The sequence below is a fragment of the Pan troglodytes genome, chromosome 2 (genome assembly GCF_028858775.2).
Source record: "Pan troglodytes isolate AG18354 chromosome 2, NHGRI_mPanTro3-v2.0_pri, whole genome shotgun sequence".
Classification (NCBI taxonomy): Eukaryota; Metazoa; Chordata; class Mammalia; order Primates; family Hominidae; genus Pan; species Pan troglodytes.
In genome coordinates, this window is record NC_086015.1 from 200,906,425 (window position 1) to 200,925,103 (window position 18,679).

The 18,679-nt window shown below is 46.2% G+C and overlaps 1 protein-coding gene across 15 annotated transcripts in view; it reads right to left on the reverse strand.

The window, feature by feature from the left end:
• Positions 1-18,374, reverse strand: part of RUBCN (rubicon autophagy regulator) — a 75,662-nt gene extending 57,288 nt beyond the window's left edge. For 4 of the 15 annotated variants that reach the window (XM_063806537.1, XM_063806534.1, XM_063806533.1 and 1 more), the window contains exon 1: positions 18,226-18,374. Coding sequence is in view for 7 of the 15 variants with exons in the window: in XM_054682510.2 (XP_054538485.1) it covers positions 5,438-5,502 (65 nt within the window). In the remaining 8 variants the exon portion in view is untranslated. Of the gene's footprint in view, positions 1-5,437; positions 5,800-18,225 lie in introns of those variants that run through there. The other 11 variants (XM_063806532.1, XM_054682508.2, XM_054682506.2 and 8 more) reach the window with 7 other exon arrangements.
• Between the last annotated feature and the right edge of the window lie 305 nt (positions 18,375-18,679).

Below are 18,679 nucleotides of genomic sequence, written 5' to 3' on the forward strand. Positions count from 1 at the left end.
AGAAAGAAAACAGGAAATATAAAAACGTGAAAAAGTGAAAATGAATAGGAGAAATGCGAAGAAAGTGGCACTTCCAATGACAACAGTTCCACTAGCATCTGCCCATCTGTAAGAGGGATAACCACAACGTTAATGTCTTCATTCCTCAAACAAATATTCACTGAACACCAACTACATGTCAGGCACTGGGCTAGGCACTGGTGCTTAAAGAAGCGTTATAGCGGTTAAAGAGGAAGAGTCCCATCTGTCAGAGAATTCAGAACGTGATGGGGGAAATGGACACTTATATAACCATGCTATGAAGGGAGATGTCACATGTGCTCTAACAGAGAGGGGTGCCTTCTAAAGGAGCGTCATTTAAGGGACGACTAAGAGCTCTCCAGGCAAAGAGGGAGGTATTGCAGTGAGTGTAGAAAAGCAAGAATGAGAATGGCGAGAAAGATGTGAGAGTGGGTGAGTGTGCCATGGTTTTGTAATTGGAAACTTCATTAAGTACTAACAGAAAGATTCAGGCCGGGCGCGGTGGCTCACGCCTGTAATCCCAGCACTTTGGGAGGCCGAGGCGGGCGGATCACGAGGTCAGGAGAATGGCGTGAACCCGGGAGGCGGAGCTTGCAGTGAGCCGAGATTGTGCTACTGCTTTCCGGCCTGGGCGACAGACCGAGACTCCGTCTCAAAAAAAAAAAAAAAAAAAAAAAAAAAGATTCAATACCAGGGTGAGGAGTTTTGACATGGAAAATATTCTGTTTTCAATGGGAAAACCACTGAACCTTGCTTTTGTTTTTTTTGTTTTGTTTTGTTTGTTGTTTTTGAGACGGAGTCTCGCTCTGTCGCCCAGCCTGGAGTGCAGCGGCGCGATCTCGGCTCACTACAAGTTCTGCCTCCCGGGCTCACGCCATTCTCCTGCCTCAGCCTCCCGAGTAGCTGGGACTACAGGCGCCCGCCACCACGCCCGGCTAATTTGTTTGTATTTTTAGTAGAGACCGGGTTTCACCATGTTCGCCAGGATGGTCTCGATCTCCTGACCTTGTGATCCGCCTGCCTCGGCCTCCCAAAGTGCTGGGATTACAGGCGTGAGCCACCGCGCCCGGCCCCTGCTTTTGTTTTGTTCTGTTTTTTTGAGACAGTCTCGATCTGTTGCCCAGGGTGGAGTGCAGTGGCATCACCTGGGCTCACTGCAACCTCCGCCTCCCAGATTCAAGCAATTCTCCTGCGTAGCCTGAGTAGCTGGGATTACAGGCGTGCACAACCACATCTGGCTAATTTTTTGTATTTTTAGTAGAGACAGCATTTTGCCATGTTGACCAGGCTGGTCTTGAGCTCCTGACCTCAGGTGACCCACCCACCTCAGCCTCCCAAAGTGCTGGGATGACAGGCGTGAGCCACCGTGCCCAGCGTAGTGTAGTAGTTTTACCAGGCAACCTCAAAATAACTGGCATTTAGGAAACGGAGGGAAAGTGAAGTATCATCCCTAAGCCCCAGAGCATCTGGCTGGAGTGATAGCTAGACGGAAAACAATAGGGAAGCCTATCACATAAGCACACTACCGGGGGAAGTGGGAAGCTAAGCCAACACTCTAGGTCCCAATGTGTTCAACTCGGATGAAGGAGCCACTGAAAGAGGAAGAACAAGTGATACCCTTGCAAACAGTCACTTGTGGGGGAGACACTCGCCTTATTTCAAAAAAACTAGCAAGGGGTGGATTCGACATTTTTCCTACTTCCTACGTATCAGGCTCTCAGGAGCTTTATGCACATTGTTTTATTGAATCCTCAGAACTTCTCAGGCAGGAAAGCATTACTCTTCCTACTCAGGCAGGTTACATAAAGTAACTTGATCAAGTTAAGCCAAATTAATCCGTGAACTAGGATTCAAATGCAGGTCTGACTTTAAAGCCTATTCACATTTCATTATATCAACTACTTAAGGAAAATACACTGAAAACTTTCATCCTTCATTTTTAAAATGACACTACCGGCTGGGCACAGTGGCTCATGCTTGTAATCCCAGTGCTCTGGGAGGCCAAGGCGGCAAGATCCCTTGAGGCCAGGAGTTTGAGACTGGCCTAGGCAACATGGTGAGACTCTGTCACTACAAAAAATCTGAAAAAATTAAAAATTAGCTGGGAGTGGTGGCACACACCTGTAATCCTAGCTACTGAGGAGGCTGAGGTGGGAAGATCACCTGAGCCCAGGAGTTTGAGGCTGCAGTGAGCTACGATTGCACTATTGTACTCCAGCCTGAGTGACACAGTGAGACCCTATCTTTAAAATATATAAATAAATAAATAAAAATGATGCTATCTCATCAAGAAGACTGTTTCTGAACTGGGTATTTCATTGGCCATAGAAAGGTTATGTTTGCAGTAACCCAGTCACAAAGCCTCAATTAATAGGCACAAGGAATGTGTATTTACCAGTTGTGTATCTGGAGCTAAGGAGGCCATCAGTACCATGAAGCCTCATTAAACAACGCATTCTGAATTAACCAGCCGCCAACACAGTATGCCTATAACAATGACGGGAGTGACTTTGTGAGGATAACCCCACTACTAAAATTAAGTTTTGATTAAAGTTTTTTGGTTAAGAGGCAATCATAAAAAGAATAAAAGACGGGAAAAGATTCTGCAAAGGAGCTATCCTACTGGCCTGAATGACAGGCACAGAATGCTGTGAAATTTATTCACTATCTTATACTTCCATTGTTACTATTAGCATAGTGAGAGGCAGCATAGGGTGAGTATTAAAAGTACAGACTCGGGCCGGGCACAGTGGTTCACGCTTGTAATCCCAGCACTTTGGGAGGCGGAGGCTGGTAGATCCTCTGAGGTCAGGAGTTTGAGACCAGCCTGGCCAACATGGCGAAACCCCGTCTCTACTAAAAATACAAAAAATTAGCTGGGCGTGGGGGCAGGCACCTGTAATCCCAGCTACTTGGGAGGCTGAGGCAGGAGAATTGTTTGAACCCGGGAGGCAGAGGTTGTAGTGAACCAAGACGGTGCCACTGCACTCCAGCCTTGGCGACACAGCAAGACTCTATCTCAAAAAAAAAAAAAAAGTACAGTCTCGGGCCGGCATGGTCGCTCATGCCTGTAACCTCAGCACTTTTGAGAGGCCGAGGCTGGAGAATATCTTGAGCCCAGGAGTTTGAGACCAGCCTAGGCAACATAGTGAGACCCTGTCTCTAAAAAAAGAAAAAAAAAAAAAAAGCGCAGACTCTGGTGCCGAACTGCCTGGGTTTGAATCCAGTTCTGCCAGGGATTAGCTGTACAACCTTGGCAAGTTACTTACCCTGTCCATTTCTCAGCTTTCTCATCTGTGACATAGCGATAACAGTAGTACCGACCACATACAATAGTTATAGGGATTAAATAAGTTAACGCAGTATTCATATCTTAATACCTTAAAACAATTCCTGGCATGTGGTAAATAGCGTTTGTTACATACATTAAAAAAATAACTAACCCAGCCTCCCTCACATGAAGTGGTAGAGGGAAATCAAAATAATCCTAAAGCGTGTTTAGAATTTACATGGGACCTTTCACACGAAGCATGTCACAGACATCTGCAGGAAGAATAAATAGTTCAAATAGGCAAAGCAGAAACTGAAACATGGAAAAGGGAAGTAAGATGTTCAGTTTCACTTAGCACAGCTCATTCTCAGATCTCAGGCAGGAGCCCCAAAGTCCTGTCAGTCCAGGTTTTGTTCAACAGGCCACTTTGCACATAAAAGTAGAGTCACCCTTAAAAATAGCAAGTCTTCACCCAGGAACATCTCATAAATCTTCCCTTGTTGATATTTTCTCAGAGGTAAATATTCTGCTTCTAGTTTTTGGATCCCAGCTGCTCCTGAGACCATCATTATATCTGAAACTGTTTCTAAATGTCAAGTGAGGTCAGGCCTGGTGGCTCACACCTGTAATTCCAGCAGTTCGGGAGGCCGACGTGGCGGGGGAGAATCGCTTGAGCCCAAGAGTTAGAGACCAGCCTGGGTAATATGGTGAGACCCTGTCTCTACAAAAAAGTTTTTTAAATTAGCCAGATGTGGTAGCTGGCACCTATATCCCCAGCTACTTGGGAAGCTGAGCTAGTATAATGGCTTGAGCCCAAGTTGGAGGCTGCAGTGAGCCGTGTTCACGGCACTGCGCTCAGCCTGGGGGACAGGGTGAGACTGTGTCTCAAAAAATAAAATAAAAATAAAATAATAAATGTCAAGTATGACTCCCTTAAGCCACATTCCTGCTCTCGCCTGTCAGCATTCCAGCCTCTTTAAAAAAGATTAAGACCAGAGTTATTAATGAAGCAAACCCTAAATATGGAAGGCATCTCTACAGACTCCGATTCATCATTTAGTCAAAGTAGTTCGGGGTTTCTTTGGCTTTTTGTTTTTTGAAGACAGGGTCTTCCTCTGTCACCCAGGCTGGAGTGTAGTGGTGCGATCTCGGCTCAATGCAGCCTCGACTTATTGGACTCAAGTGATCCTCTCGCCTCAGCCTCCCGAGTAGCTGGCACCACAGGTGAGCACCACCACGCCGAGCTAATTTTTGTATTTTTGTAGAGACGGGGATCTCCCTAGGTTACCCAGGCTGGTCTCAAACTCCTGGACTCAAGCGACCCGCCTCAGCCTCCCCCAAGGTGCTGGAATTACAGGTGTGAGGCACCGCACCCGGTCCAAAGTAGTTTTTATATTTTAAATCCCCCAATTTCTAGAAGATATGAGCTTTCTGACATGGTTCCATATAAATAAATGTGAACTTGCTTAGTTTGCATTGTGAGGAAAAAGTGACAGGTTTGAAGACGAAAAGGAAATGACACAGAGGTCCTGCCACTCTCTGACAGGGATTCGGCAATGACAAAGTGCAGAGTTTCTGGTCTCATTAGCAGCCCCCGCCCCCACCGCACTGCCATGACACTCGCTCACTTTCTCCCCAGGCTCTCCTCGCCTTCATCCCCATGCTCATCTCTGCCTAAGCTTCTTCCGAGGCCACTCATAACGCTTCACCTCTGCTCCCAGGAATTCTTACATCCTCTTCGCGTTGGCCCCACTTGCTGTCACGGCAAGTTTCAGTCAGGGTGGTGCCCTGCCCCTATCTATAGACTCTGGCCTGTAAAACCTCACTGCACCCCTCTGGCCTCTTCGCCCAGTCTCTCAGCAGCCACCTCCTCTCCAGCAGTCTTGGATCTGAGCTTCACCCTCCTCTGCTGCCCTTGCCCTCCGCAAATCCCACCCACCCTCTTCACCCTAAGCCCGTTCCTTCGTCCCATCCCCGCCCCGCCCGTCCCTCCTCTGCGAAATGCTTCCCAAACAAGTCCTCCGCAGCCGTCGTCCTCAAGACTCGTCGCGCCCGGCCCTTCTCTCCGTGACCCCGCGCCCTCCCAAGCCTCCCGGGGCTCCGGCGCCTGTCGCTGCCCCGACTCCGCGGCGGCTCCCAGCCCACCTGCTCTCCTCAGGCAGGCGCTCCTCGCCGCCTCTGAGCTCCATTCCCGCGCCCTCCGGCCGCATCCGGGGCGGTGAGGCCGCCTCTTCGCCCAAGAGAGGCGTCCCTGCCGCTTCGCCCTTCAGGGCTCCCGGGGCCCCCTGGGGCCGGAGGAGGCACCTGCGGCCGGTGGGCTCCGGGTGATGCGCTACACCCGGGCGGCGGCAGCGGGAGGGACTGCCGCCTGGGCGGCAGCTTCTATCCCGGCCACCCCCACTTCCGGCTCCGGGGACTACAGCTCCCGGCGAGCACTCCAAGGCTAGGCCGCTCCCGCAGGACGCGTCCTCCAATCCCAGGCCGCGCTCGCAGACCGCGCCCCTCAACGCCAGGCCGCTCCCGCAGGCCGCGCCCTCCAATCCCAGGCCGCTCCCGCAGGCCGCGCCCTCCAATCCCAGGCCGCGCTCGTGGATTACTACGCACCCGGTGGTTGGCTGGGCCGGCTTGCAAGCGGCGGGGGACCTTGGTCTCAGGCATCCGTGCCGGGGCGGACCCTTATTCACCCCCGTGACATTACACGCTGGGGACCGAACTCAGTCCGAGATGTAGACTAGGCAATAACGCTAATCTAATCCCGGTACGATTAACCCCACTCAGGCCGCCCTGGCTTAATGTCCGCTGGTGGTGTTTGGAGACCTCGACCATTTAAATGAAGCGCTCACAAACAAGAGCACAGGTTGCTTTGGGATCATAAAAGAGCAGGAGAGAAAGGCTTCTGGGGGCTCTCGGAAGATGGATGTCAACGCAGAGTTTTGAAGGCTGAGTACGGGTTAGCCAGGAGAAAGAAGAGAAGGTGGAGAGAGCAACACGGCAGATACAAGGAAGGAAGTGCTGGCTTGGGAACTGCAGGTGCTGGGTAGCCAGAGCTGGGAAGGAGTGAGCAGCAGCATGGTGTGGGCATTCTGGTGTGGGGAAACCAGATCATGAAATGCCATTTTAAGGAGTTTGGATTTTATCCTGAAAACAATCAGCAAATCAAGCATATGCAAATCAAGAAGTGATTTGATCGAATCTGATGAGAAAGCCACTTTTGACAATGTGGACAGGAGATGGGGCAGATATAATACTATATTGAGGTAACGGTGGAAGGCTAGATAGGAGACTGGTCATCCTTATGGGGGATAACCAAGTAATGCTAAGAAGTGAAGCGAACCAGTTGAAAGAAACGTGGGCCTAGGGTTGCCAGATACTCTGGTTTCTCTTTTTTCTTTTTCAAAGACGGGGTCTCTCTCTGTCGCCCAGGCTGGGGTGCAGTGGCGCAATCATAGCTCCCTGCAGCCTGGAACTCCTGGGCTCAAGCAGCCCTCCTTCCTCAGCCTCCTGAATAGCTGGGACTACAGGTGCGAGCCACCACACCTAGCTATGATATTTTGATTTTTTAAAAGAAGCTAGGATCTGCATTTTTAAGCACAACTTCCAAATTTTTAAACGTTGGCAACAAATTTTTTAAACTTTCAACTTTGCACAGGCCAAACACAGCTTGTCTGTAGGCTGAAGGTGGCCCTTGAGTTGCTAGTTTGCAAACCCAGGCTTAAACTACAGCAGCGGTTGAAGAGAACAAGGAGGCTCAGATTACAGCAATGTGAAGGCAATAGAATCAGCACTACTCTATAAAGGACTGACTGTGGCAAGTGAGGGAGAAAGAGGGATCAAGAATAACTCCGTGAAAAACTAATGACTCTATTAAAATAATATATGGCTTTTAGGTATTTTCAAACTTGACAAAAGTGTTTTGGCAATTAAAAATGAAATGAAAGAGCCTCTTAAAGCCATTTATGATTTCATTTAGGTTAAAAAAATACTCTCAAACTTTCTCATTTTCCTACTAAACGATTATACTTCTTTAAGAAAGGGGCAATATTACTCATTAGGGTTTCTCTTCCTTCTGTGACTTTCTTCTCTTTTGGAGACGCAGTCTTGCTCTGTCACCCAGGCTGGGGTGCAGTGGCGCTGCCACAGTTCACTGCAGCCTCAACCTCCTCAAGCGGATCCTCTCACCTCAGCTTCCCAAGTAGCTGGGACCACAGGCAGTGCCACTATGCCCAGCTAATTTGTTTTTTTTTTTTTAATTTTTGGTAGAGACAGGGTCTCACTATGCTGCCTAAGCTGGTCTCAAATTCCTGGGCTCAAGCAGTCCTCCTGCCTCAGTCGCCCAAAAAGTATTGGGATTACAGGCATGAGGCACCATACCTGGCCTTACTTCTAGTTCTATAAATGTATGAACTTTATTTTTTGGCATACAGTATAATCCCAAATTAACACTATATTATTTATTTATTTATTTTTGAGACAGAGTTTCGCTCTTGTTGGCTAGACTGGAGTGCAATGGCGCGATCGGGTTCAAGCGATTCTCCTGCCTCAGCCTCCTGAGCAGGTGGGATTACAGGCATCCGCCACCACGCCCGGCTAATTTTTTAGTAGGGACAAGGTTTCTCCATGTTGGTCAGGCTGGTCTTGAACGCCTGACCTGAGGTGATCCGCCGGCTTCGGCCTCCCAAAGTGCTGGGATTACAGGCGTACTAAAAAATACAAAAAATTTAGCCGGGCGTGGTGGCAGACGCCTGTAATCCCAGCTACTCAGGAGGCTGAGGCAGGAGAATGGCTTGAACCCAGGAGGCAGGGCTTGCAGTGAGCCGAGATCGTGCTACTGCACTCCAGCCTGGGCGATAAGAGCAAGACTTCGTCTGAAAAAAGAAAAAAAAAAAAGGCCGGGCGTGGTGGCTCATGCCTGTAATCCCAGCACTTTGGGAGGCCAAGGCGGGCAGATCACGAGGTCAGGAGATGGAGACTATCCTGGCTGACACGGTGAAACCCCGTCTCTACTAAAAATACAACAAAAAATTAGCCGGGCGTGGTGGCGGGCGCCTGTAGTCCCAGCTACTCCGGAGGCTGAGGCAGGAGAATGGCGTGATGAACCCGGGAGGCGGAGCTTGCAGTGAGCCAAGATCGCACCACTGCACTCCAGCCTGGAAGACAGAGCGAGACCTGGGCGACAGAGGGAGACTCCGTCTCAAAAAAAAAAAAGGCCATCAGCTTTATCAGGAAATCCTAGGGGCCAGAAGCGGTGGCTCACGCCTGTAATCTCAACACTGGGAGGCCCAGGCAGGCGGGTCACTTGACACCAGGAGTTCGAAACCAGCCTGGCCAACATAGTGAAACCCTGTCTCTACTAAAAATACAAAGAAAAAACAGTCGGGTGTAGTGGCACACGCCTGTAATCCCAGCTACTTGGGTGGCTGAGGCATGAGAATCGTTTGAACCCGTGAGGTAGAGGTTGCAGTGAGCTGAGATTGTACCACTGCACTCCACCCTGGGTGACAGAGTGAGACTGTCTTAGGGAGAAAAAAAAGAAATCCTAAAACTAAAATTGTAGCAAAAAGGCTGGAAAACAGGCTTTTTCTCATATGTCCAAGTTCAAGTTACATGTGCTGGATTTTCTTTAAAGCCATTAATAAACATGACAATAATCTGCACTAGCCATGCGTTCACCGATCCCATCCCTCTACTTTCCCTCATAATCCTGAACCCCTTCTTTTTTTTTTTTTTCTTTTGAGATGGAGTCTCGCTCTGTCACTCAGGCTGGATCATGGATCCACTGAAAATACAAAATACAAAAAATTAGCTGGGCATGGTGGCAGACACCTGTAATCCCAGCTACTCGGGAGGCTGAGCCAGGAGAATCTCTTTAACCTGGGAGGCGGAGGTTGCAGTGAGCTGAGGTCATGCCATTGCACTTCATCCTGGGCAACAAGGCAAGACTCCGTCTTAAAAAAAAAAAAAAAGAAAAAGAAAAAGAATTTTTTTAGTATAATTGGCAAAATTTGAACATGAACCATAATTGGATAATAGTACTGCATCAATGTTAAATTTTCTAAACTTCGTAATTTTGCATGGTTATGTTAAGGAATATCCCTAGAAATATATTCTCTTTTTTTTTGAGACAGAGTCTTGCTGTGTTGCCCAAGCTGGAGTGCAGTGGCACAATCTCAGCTCACTGCAACCTGTGCCTCCTGGGTTCAAGCAATTCTCCTGCCTCAGCCTCCCGAGTAGCTGGGATTACAGGTGCCCAACACCACGCCCAGTTAGTTTTTATATTTTTAGTAGAGACGGGGTTTCATCATGTTGGCCAGGCTGGTCTCGAACTTCTGACCTCAAGTGACCTGCCCACCTCAGCCTCCCAAAGTGCTGGGATTACACGTGTGAGCCACTGCACACAGCCCTTAGAAATAGATTCTGAAGAGTCATAATTCCTGCAACTTCCTCTCAAATTGTCTAACAACTAATATCTCTATACAGAGAGAAAGCAAATGTGGCAAAACATTAATTGGTGAAGTAGAGGATATATGGGTATTCATTGCGCTATTTTTGCAACTTTTCTCTACATTTGCAAGTTTAAAAAATAGTCAAGGTTCTGCTTTCATGGGGACCTAAAAAAATGGTCAATGATCTTAGTATGGTTTTGTTTTCTTATGACTGTATCCTGCTAAATATAACAAAAATTTTAGTGTTTCACATGGAAATTTTTAATCTTGTAATGATTAACTTTAAAGATAGTTTAAAATTAATTTATGTTTTCCCCATAGGTAGCAGTTCTAAAAGTCTTTTAAGCCAATTTTGCCAAATGACCAATTCACTGACTTTACCAAATTTACTGATTTACCAAAATTCTTTTTCTGTTAGGCATATATAAAGCTTATAGTAGTTCATCTGATGAGATGATTTTAAAAGCTTTTGAAGAATTTTGCCAAGTTTTAATTACTTAGCTTTTATTCTGTCTTTACAGCAACATTTCCATCCCCTCTAAGCATTTAGTAGTGGTTCATTTATTCAATTATATAGGAACTGGCTGGGCGCAGTGGCTCATGCCTGTAATCCCAGCACCTTGGGAGGCCGAGGTGGGAGGATCACTTGAGGTCAGGAGTTCAAGAACAGCCTGGCTAACATGGTGAAATCCTGTTTCTACTAAAAATTCGCCAGGCATGGTGGTGGGCGCCTGTAATCCCAGCTACCTGGGAGGCTGAGGCAGGAGAATCCCTTGAACCCAGGAGGTGGACATTGCAGTGAGCTGAGATTGCACCACTGCACTCCAGAGATTGCACCACTGCAACAGAGCAAGACTCCGTCTCAAAAAAAAAAAAAAAAAAACCCAAAAAACTATATAGGAACACTTTTGCCAGCCACGAACGGTGGATAAAAATGTGTGCTTTTTCTTTTTTTTTGAGACGGAGTCTCGCTTTGTCACCCAGGCTGGAGTGCAGTGGCGCGATCTTGGCTCACTGCAACCTCTGCCTCCCAGGTTCAAGCGATTCTCCTGCCTCAGCCTCCTGAGTAGCTAAAATTACAGGCGCCCGCTGCCGCCTGGCTAATTTTTTGTATTTTTAGTACAGACGGGGTTTCACTGTGTTAGCCAGGACTGTTTCGATCTTCTGACCTCGTGATCTGCCCGCCTCGGCCTCCCAAAGAAAATGTGCAATTTTTAATGTTAAAATGAAAATTTAAAAAATCTTATTTCTAACCCGAGTGCAGTGGCTCACGCCTGTAATAGCAGCACTTTAGGAGGCCAAGGTGGGCGGATCGCTTGAGGTCAGAAGTTCGAGGCCAGCCTGGCCAGCATGGTGAAACCCCATCTCTACTAAAAATACAAAAATCAGCTGGGCGTGGTGACGGACGCCTGTAATCCCAGCCACTTGGGAGGCTGAGGCAGGAGAATCACCTGAACCTGGGAAGCGGAGGTTTCAGTGAGCCGAGATCCCGCCACTGCACTCCAGCCTGGGTGACAAAGTGAGACTGTCTCAAAAAAAAAAAAAAAAATCTTATTTCTAGACTGAGCAAATCCTTAACATAGTCAACGAATGTTCGTTTTGTCCCTGCCCCAGCTTCCTGCAACTCTCGCTGAGTAAAGCTGCACAGAAGGGACCCTCCACTGCATGAAGAGGGTCAGAGCTTGAGTGGCTGCTATGTGCAAGACGCTGTGCTTTAGTTAGTCTCCCCCAGCCTGGGCTTCTCATCCCAGAGCAGGGAACCTGCGGGGCACAGAGAGAAGAAGCCTGGGAGAAGGAGGAATGCCTGAAGACCCGCGACCCAAGAATCCTGGCTCCCTGAGCCTTCCTGGACTACAAATCCATCCAGTACAAATTGAGGATATCTTCGAAAAACAGTTTTATGTAAATGGGGGGAATTTTGCACTTTATGTAAATTTGTTTAGCTTTGGAAAATGCCACAGTTGGTCATTCAGTGAGTCAATCTAGAACCCCTGGTGGTCAAGACTCCTGCCTTCCCTAGGGAGGGCAAGGCCTAATAAGCTGAGAGTTCCCACCCCTGAGTCCAGGAAGAATTCCCCTTCAAGTTCCCTTGTCCACCCAGAGCAGGTTCCCCAGTCACACAGAACTGATGCTCAGGGACTTAGTGGCCAGGAGTGCTCCTTTAAACTTGCTAGCTGAGGCGGGCAGGCTCCTCCGGAGCGCCTGAGTTTCTTAAGGGCAGCAGCTATGCCTGCAACCCCCTCTGTCATGTTCTCTGTGGTATCCCCAGCCTCTAGCGCAGTGTCTTGAGTTTCTTAAGGGCAGCGGCTATGCCCGCAACCCCGTCTGTCGTGTTCTCTGCGGTATCCCCAGCCTCTAGCACAGTGTCTTGAGTTTCTTAAGGGTGGCAGCTATGCCTGCAACCCCGTCTGTCATGTTCTCTGCGGTATCCCCAGCGTCTAGCACAGTGTCTTGAGTTTCTTAAGGGCGGCAGCTATGCCTGCAACCCCGTCTGTCATGTTCTCTGCGGTATCCCCAGCCTCTAGCACAGTGTCTTGAGTTCCTTAAGGGCGGCAGCTATGCCTGCAACCCCGTCTGTCATGTTCTCTGTGGTATCCCCAGCCTCTAGCACAGTGTCTTGCACATAGGAGGACCTCGAACTCTGTTGAATGAACGAATAAATGAGCAAACAAATTTTGAGATTAAAAGGCAGAAGACTAGAACAGGAAAAGTTTACAACAAAGGAAAAGGGCAACACAGAAGAGGGACAGAAAGCTACAGCAAAGTGGCAAAGAAAAGCTACTGCAGCAGAAGACAGTAGCAGACGGGTAGAATGGAAAAAATTGAACAGAAAAGAGAAGAGAACCTGTAGTGTATATACAAGTAGTTTAAGGGAGCTACGAATTAGCTATTGTTTATTAATAACTAATATTGGCCAGGCGCGGTGGCTCACGCCTGTAATCCCAAAACTTTGGGAGGCCGAGGTGAGTGGATCACGAGGTCAGGAGTTCAAGACCAGCCTGACCAACATGGTGAAACCCCGTCTCTACTAAAAGTACAAAAATTAGCCGGGCGTGGTGGCGGGCGCCTGTAATCCCGGCTACTTGGGAGGCTGAGGCAGGAGAATTGCTTGAACCCGGGAGGTGGAGGTTGCAGTGAGTCAAGATTGCGCCACTGGACTCCAGCCTGGGTGACAGAGTGAGACTCTGTCTAAAAAATAAATAAATAAAAAATAACTAATATTAGCTAATAATTAGTTATTATACCTAATACATATTATCTACATATCATATAATATAAATTATACCATACTCCTTTAATATACCAGTATAATACATATTACATCAATATGATTTCTAGATATCGTCTTTTGAAAAGCAAAAGAGTTAACATAAGAAACAGACAAATGAATTACAAGAAAAGGAAATTACATACCAGTGTCACTCATGAAAAGACAAAATTCTTGGCAAAATATTAGCAAGTCAAATCCAACAACATGTAAAAAGGATAATATACCATGACCAAGTAGGTTTATCCCAAAAATGCAATATTTGGAACATCAACATTCAAAAACAAAATCAACATTCAAAATTTGATAGCCAATGTAATTCGCCATATTAATACATTTTGCAAGAAAAACCTTTTGATAATCTCTAGATACAGAAAAAGCATCAGATAAAACTCAGCATTTATTCATGATTAACTCTCAGCAAATCAGGAGTAGAAGGGAACTTCGTCAACCTAATAAAAGGCGTTTTTTAAAATTAGCATCATACTTAATGTTGAAAGACTGAACGCTCTCCCTCTGGGGTTGGGAACAAGGCAAAGATGTTCACTTTCACTACTCCAATTAAACATGATACTAGAGTCCCTGGTCAGTGCAATAAGGCAAGAAAAAGAAAAGGCATACAAATAAAAAACAGTTATGCTATGTGAAATAATCCAGTTAAAAAGTATATACTGTATGATTCCATTTATTAAAAATACTAGAAAATGCAAATTAATCTACAGCAACAGAAAACAGATCAGTAGTTGCCTAGATAGTAGGTGGGGGGTAAGGATTACAAAGGTGAGCAAGAAAACTTTAGAAAATAATGAATATATAATAATATTTATTCAGATTATCGTAGTGTTTTCCCAGGTATATATCCTGTACACCTGTATAAACTGCATACTTTCAGTATGTGTCTTTTATTATCAAATATATCTCAAAACTAAGAAAAGGGGGATTTAGGCTGGGCGCGGTGGCTTCACGCCTGTAATCCCAGCACTTTGGGAGGCCAAGGTGGGCAGATCACGAAGTCAAGAGATCGAGACCATCCTGGCCAACATGGTGAAACCCCATCTCTATTAAAAATATAAAATTTAGCCAGGCGTGGTGGCACGCACCTGTAGTCCCAGCTACTCAGGAGGCTGAGGCAGGAGAATTGCTTGAACCCGGGAGGCGGAGGTTGCAGTGAGCCGAGATCACGCCATTGCACTCCAGCCTGGGCAACAGAGAGAGACGCTGTCTCAAAAAAAAAAAAAGAAAGAAAAGAAAAGGGGGATTTAAAAGGCAAATCAAGCCAGGTGCAGTGGCTCACACCTGTAATCCCAGCACTTTGGGAGGCTGAGGCAGGCGGATCACCTGAGGTCGGGAGTTCGAGACCAGCCTGACCAACATGGTGAAACACTGTCTCTACTAAAAATACAAAATTAGCTCAGCATGGTGGCGCATGCCTGAAATCCCAGCTACTTGGGAGGCTAAGGCAGGAGAATTTCTTGAATCCGGGAGGCAGAGGTTGTGGTGAGGTGAGATCATGCCACTGCACTCCAGCCTGGGCAAAAAGAGCGAAACTCCATCTCAAAAAAACAAAGGCAAATCAAACTGATAAAAAGTTAAGGGGTGAAGTGTGTAAGAGTTTACTACCTTTGAAGAAATGTAGACTTCTGTGCACATTATGAAAAAGGAGCCAGAAAGTGTTAACAGAAAACTATGAGGTTGAGCTGGGCGCGGTGGCTCACACCTGTAATGCCAGCACTTTGGGAGTCTGAGTCGGGTGGATCACCTGAGTTCAGGACTTCGAGACCAGCCTGGCCAACATAGTGAAATGCTGTCTCCACTAAAAATACAAAAATTAGCTGGGCGTGGTGCCATGCACCTGTAATCTCAGCTATAGGGGAGGTTGAGGAAAAGAATAGCTTAAACCCGGGAGGCGGAGGTTGCAGTGAGATCGTGCCACTGCACTCCAGCCTGGGCAACAGAGTGAGACTCTGTCTCAAAAAAGGAAAGAAAGAAAGGAAGAAAAGTATGAGGTTGAGAAGGTTGCCAGATTTAGCAAATAAAATAAGACTCCCAGTTAAACCTGAATTTCAGTTAAACAAATGTCAACCTTCAATAATGAGATTCAGAAAATATGACTAAGTATAAAGTTTACTGCAGCACAAAGCTTGAGGATAGCCATCCAGAAACATGATTCCAAAGGAATGGGGTCAGTGCTCCAAAGTGAGGAGGCCAAGATTTCACTTATATAGGCAGAAACAGTTGTAACAATTTGATTAGTATAACTTGCTACATTCCAAGGAAGATTCCTCTAAGATTCTGTGAGGAGGTGTAATGTTCTCAGGGGTCTTGTCTCTGGCACGCCTCAATCATTCCAGATCACTTACAGGAAAAAGCAGAAGTTACAACTACATGCTGCTTGACTCATGCCATATAGCCATGTCCCTCTCAAAGCTCAGAATAATTTAAAGTTTCAACAGCTTTAAGTTTGAATTATTTTATTTCACACAATGAAATGATTCTCTGTTGTAAATATATCCTAAATATTACATGAAACTTACTGTAGTTAAAAAAAAATCACTGTTTATCTGAAACGTGGGACATATTTGTACTAAACAATTGTCCGTTGTTTATCTGAAATTCAAATTTAGCTGGCCCTGCATTTTATCTGGCAATCCTGGAGGTTGTTTTATCTACATTGTGTGAAACGAAGTCTTTTAAAAGGGCAACTGCTTGGATCCCATGTTTATTTTGACTTAGGCGAAGCTGCGGAACTGCTGTACACCAACAAAGGCTGAATGCCCACGTCCAGTCCAGGGCCTTGTTCACAGCAGGTGCTGAGATATTCTTTGCTCTTCAAGCTGTGTGAAGATAGGGTGTGCATCCGTCTTGCTCACTTTTTTTTTTTTTAATCCCCAGGGCCTATTACAGTGCCTGACGCTCAATGAATATATGATTAAATGAATAGCTACCTCTCCTGCCCCAGAAAATTGCAGGGTTGACCTTTTAACCCTGGCCCTTGTGGTTGGCTGATGGACTTCTTGGACAGGACCCAGTTCCGATTTCTTGGCTTGTCTTCCTCTTTATTTTTACTGTGTGTTTCTCGGGTTGCTATTTTGTTCTGTTTTGTGTATGACCTGCCATTACCCACAATGCTTCACTCTTGCTTTCTTGCCTTTCCCTCTGGAATCTGGGGATGGCTCCTAGGCCCCACGACTCTCAGCCCTTGGGGAAACCTGAAAGTCTGAAACACAACAGCTAGGACTGTTTAATCAAATACTGCAGCATGGCCTTTTGCACTATAGAGACTGAGGATAAGGCTTTGGTTTGGGGGAGAAGATCAGGATAAAAGAGAATCTTTTTTTTTTTTTTTTAAGACAGGGTCTCACTATGTCGTCCAGGCTGGTCTTGTACTCCTGGGCTCAAGTGATCCACCTGCCTTGGCCTCCCAAAGTGCTGGGATTACAAGCGTGAGCCACCGCACCAGGTCGAGAATCTTTTTTATATTAGTGGTAGGGAGGATTTTATACATTTGGGATTTTTATCTGTCCTATAAATACCTGAAGTACAAAATGCCTCCAAACTCTAATTGCATTAATTTTCTTCCATAAAATTAAGAACTTAACCTAAGGATCCTCTCTGTAGTTTACTCTCACAAATGAGCAGAGATGGTAGAAGTTATTTCTAGTGACAGAAGGTGAATGTGGAGAAAAATGACTTGTGCTTAGAGGATTTTAAATATACTTTTCATACTCACTATTCTTACTCCTTTTTCTGGTTTTGAAGATGGGTATGAGGTCCAGAGACTCTCCCAAAATCATACAGTGAATAACTAAAGTCAGTGAAAAAGTTATCACTCAATAAAACTCAGGTCTGGGCCCACGACCCAGTTTCTGTAGGTTTTTTTTTTTTTTTTTTTTTTTTTTGAGATGGAGTCTTGCTGTGTCACCCAGGCTGGAGTGCAATGGCACGATCTCAGCTCACTGCAACCTCCGCCTCCCGGGTTCAAGCGATTCTCCTGCCTCAGCCTCCCAAGTAGCTGAGATTACAGGTGCCCACCATCATGCCCGGCTAATTTTTTTATTTTTTATTTTTTATTTTTTTTATTTTTTAGTAGGGGTTTCACCATGTTGGTCAGGCTGGTCTCAAACTCCTGACCTCAGGTGATCCGCCCGCCTCGGCCTCCCAAAGTGCTGGGATGAAAGGCGTGAACCAGTTTCTCTGGTTTTTAGCAGTCCAGACAAAGGAAGGGGCTTCAGGGTGAGACAGTAGTAAAATCAAGCACATTATGCTAAGGACATACATGATATTCTCCTTGACATGCCAAATATTATTCCTGAGTTTCCGAGTCCACACTTTCCTCCACTATTAAAGTTTCTTGTGCCCCTTGATAGGTGTGTGGTTCACTCTTCCTATATTGTTATGTCTTTGTCATGAGAAAAAAAAGAGACATCTTAACCTTTGAGAATAAGAAGTTATTTAGAATATTCCCAAAAGCCTAACAAAAATCATACATTTCCCCAAGATAAGACTACTAGGCTTACAAAAAAGTCATGGTTCTTTGATTTCAGCTGGAAACATAATCTGTGTGAAGACTCCTGGTTTTATCCGTGCTACATATACAGGAAACGTTCACATTTACTTTTATTGTTAAGGTGACCGCAAAATTGTCACTGCAAGCTTTGCTTTAAATTCAGGCCTGGAAAGGGGAGCTGGAACAGCTGGCTTTACTTTTTAAGTGTGACATGCATAAGAAATATTTTAAAACATGGGATCCCCAAGCAAAAAATAGTAAATGTGTCATTGGTGTTGAAGTTGGAAGCCACATGACATTGTGACATGACTAAATTAAGCAGAGGCTACTGTGGTTTTGAGATGGCTCGTTTCCATGCTAAAGGAATTTCTGCATTTTATGAATTGGAGAGGAGAAAGGCGACAGAGATTTCTAGGTGGACAGAATGCACCTGGCATTGTCCTTAGATGTAAATATCCGAGATAGTTTTAAGCTGTATGAGGGTGATATAACCTAAACGCTTCCACATAAACGCAGTTACTTCAGGGAAGGAGAATGAGGTAAGAAGAGAGGTAAATACCGTATGTTGTAAACGGAAAAAAGTTATCATGCAGGAATTCATCAAATATTAAATTGTTTTCCCGTAGGGATGATTAAAAAGTAAACGAACCCTTCTATCCATTCCCAATGCAAATGAATTAGAAGAAAACGCAGCTACATCAACAGAGGTACTTACCCCTCCCGAGGGAAGCTGAGGTCTTATCAGGGTAGTGAACACCGTGCCAGATGTTTTGAGAGTGCCGATTGAGAGAAGGTACAGACACGGGAAACGTTAGCATTTACTTTGGATGTTAAGGTGACGCAGGAACCGTCACTGCAGCGTTTGCTTTGCGTTCAGATGCGGCAGCTCAGCGCAGCTGTAGGTGGAGGAGCGTGCCAGGGAGGGGGGAGCTGGGATGCAGCTGCAATCTACACTCGCAGGGGTCTGTCCTGCCTCCCGAGGCTGCGTTGCAGTGGGCGCGAAAGGCTCGTGTGTACCGAAGTATAGGGGACCTGTCTGCAGCAGGAGGGACTCGAAGGACACGGAGGATTATGATATCACTGAAGGCATAAGATTCAGAGGTGCCCGCGGTCTAGCATCCCCCAGTTTGGGCGGAAAGTCGAACTGCTCACAACGGCGGTCCTCGCGA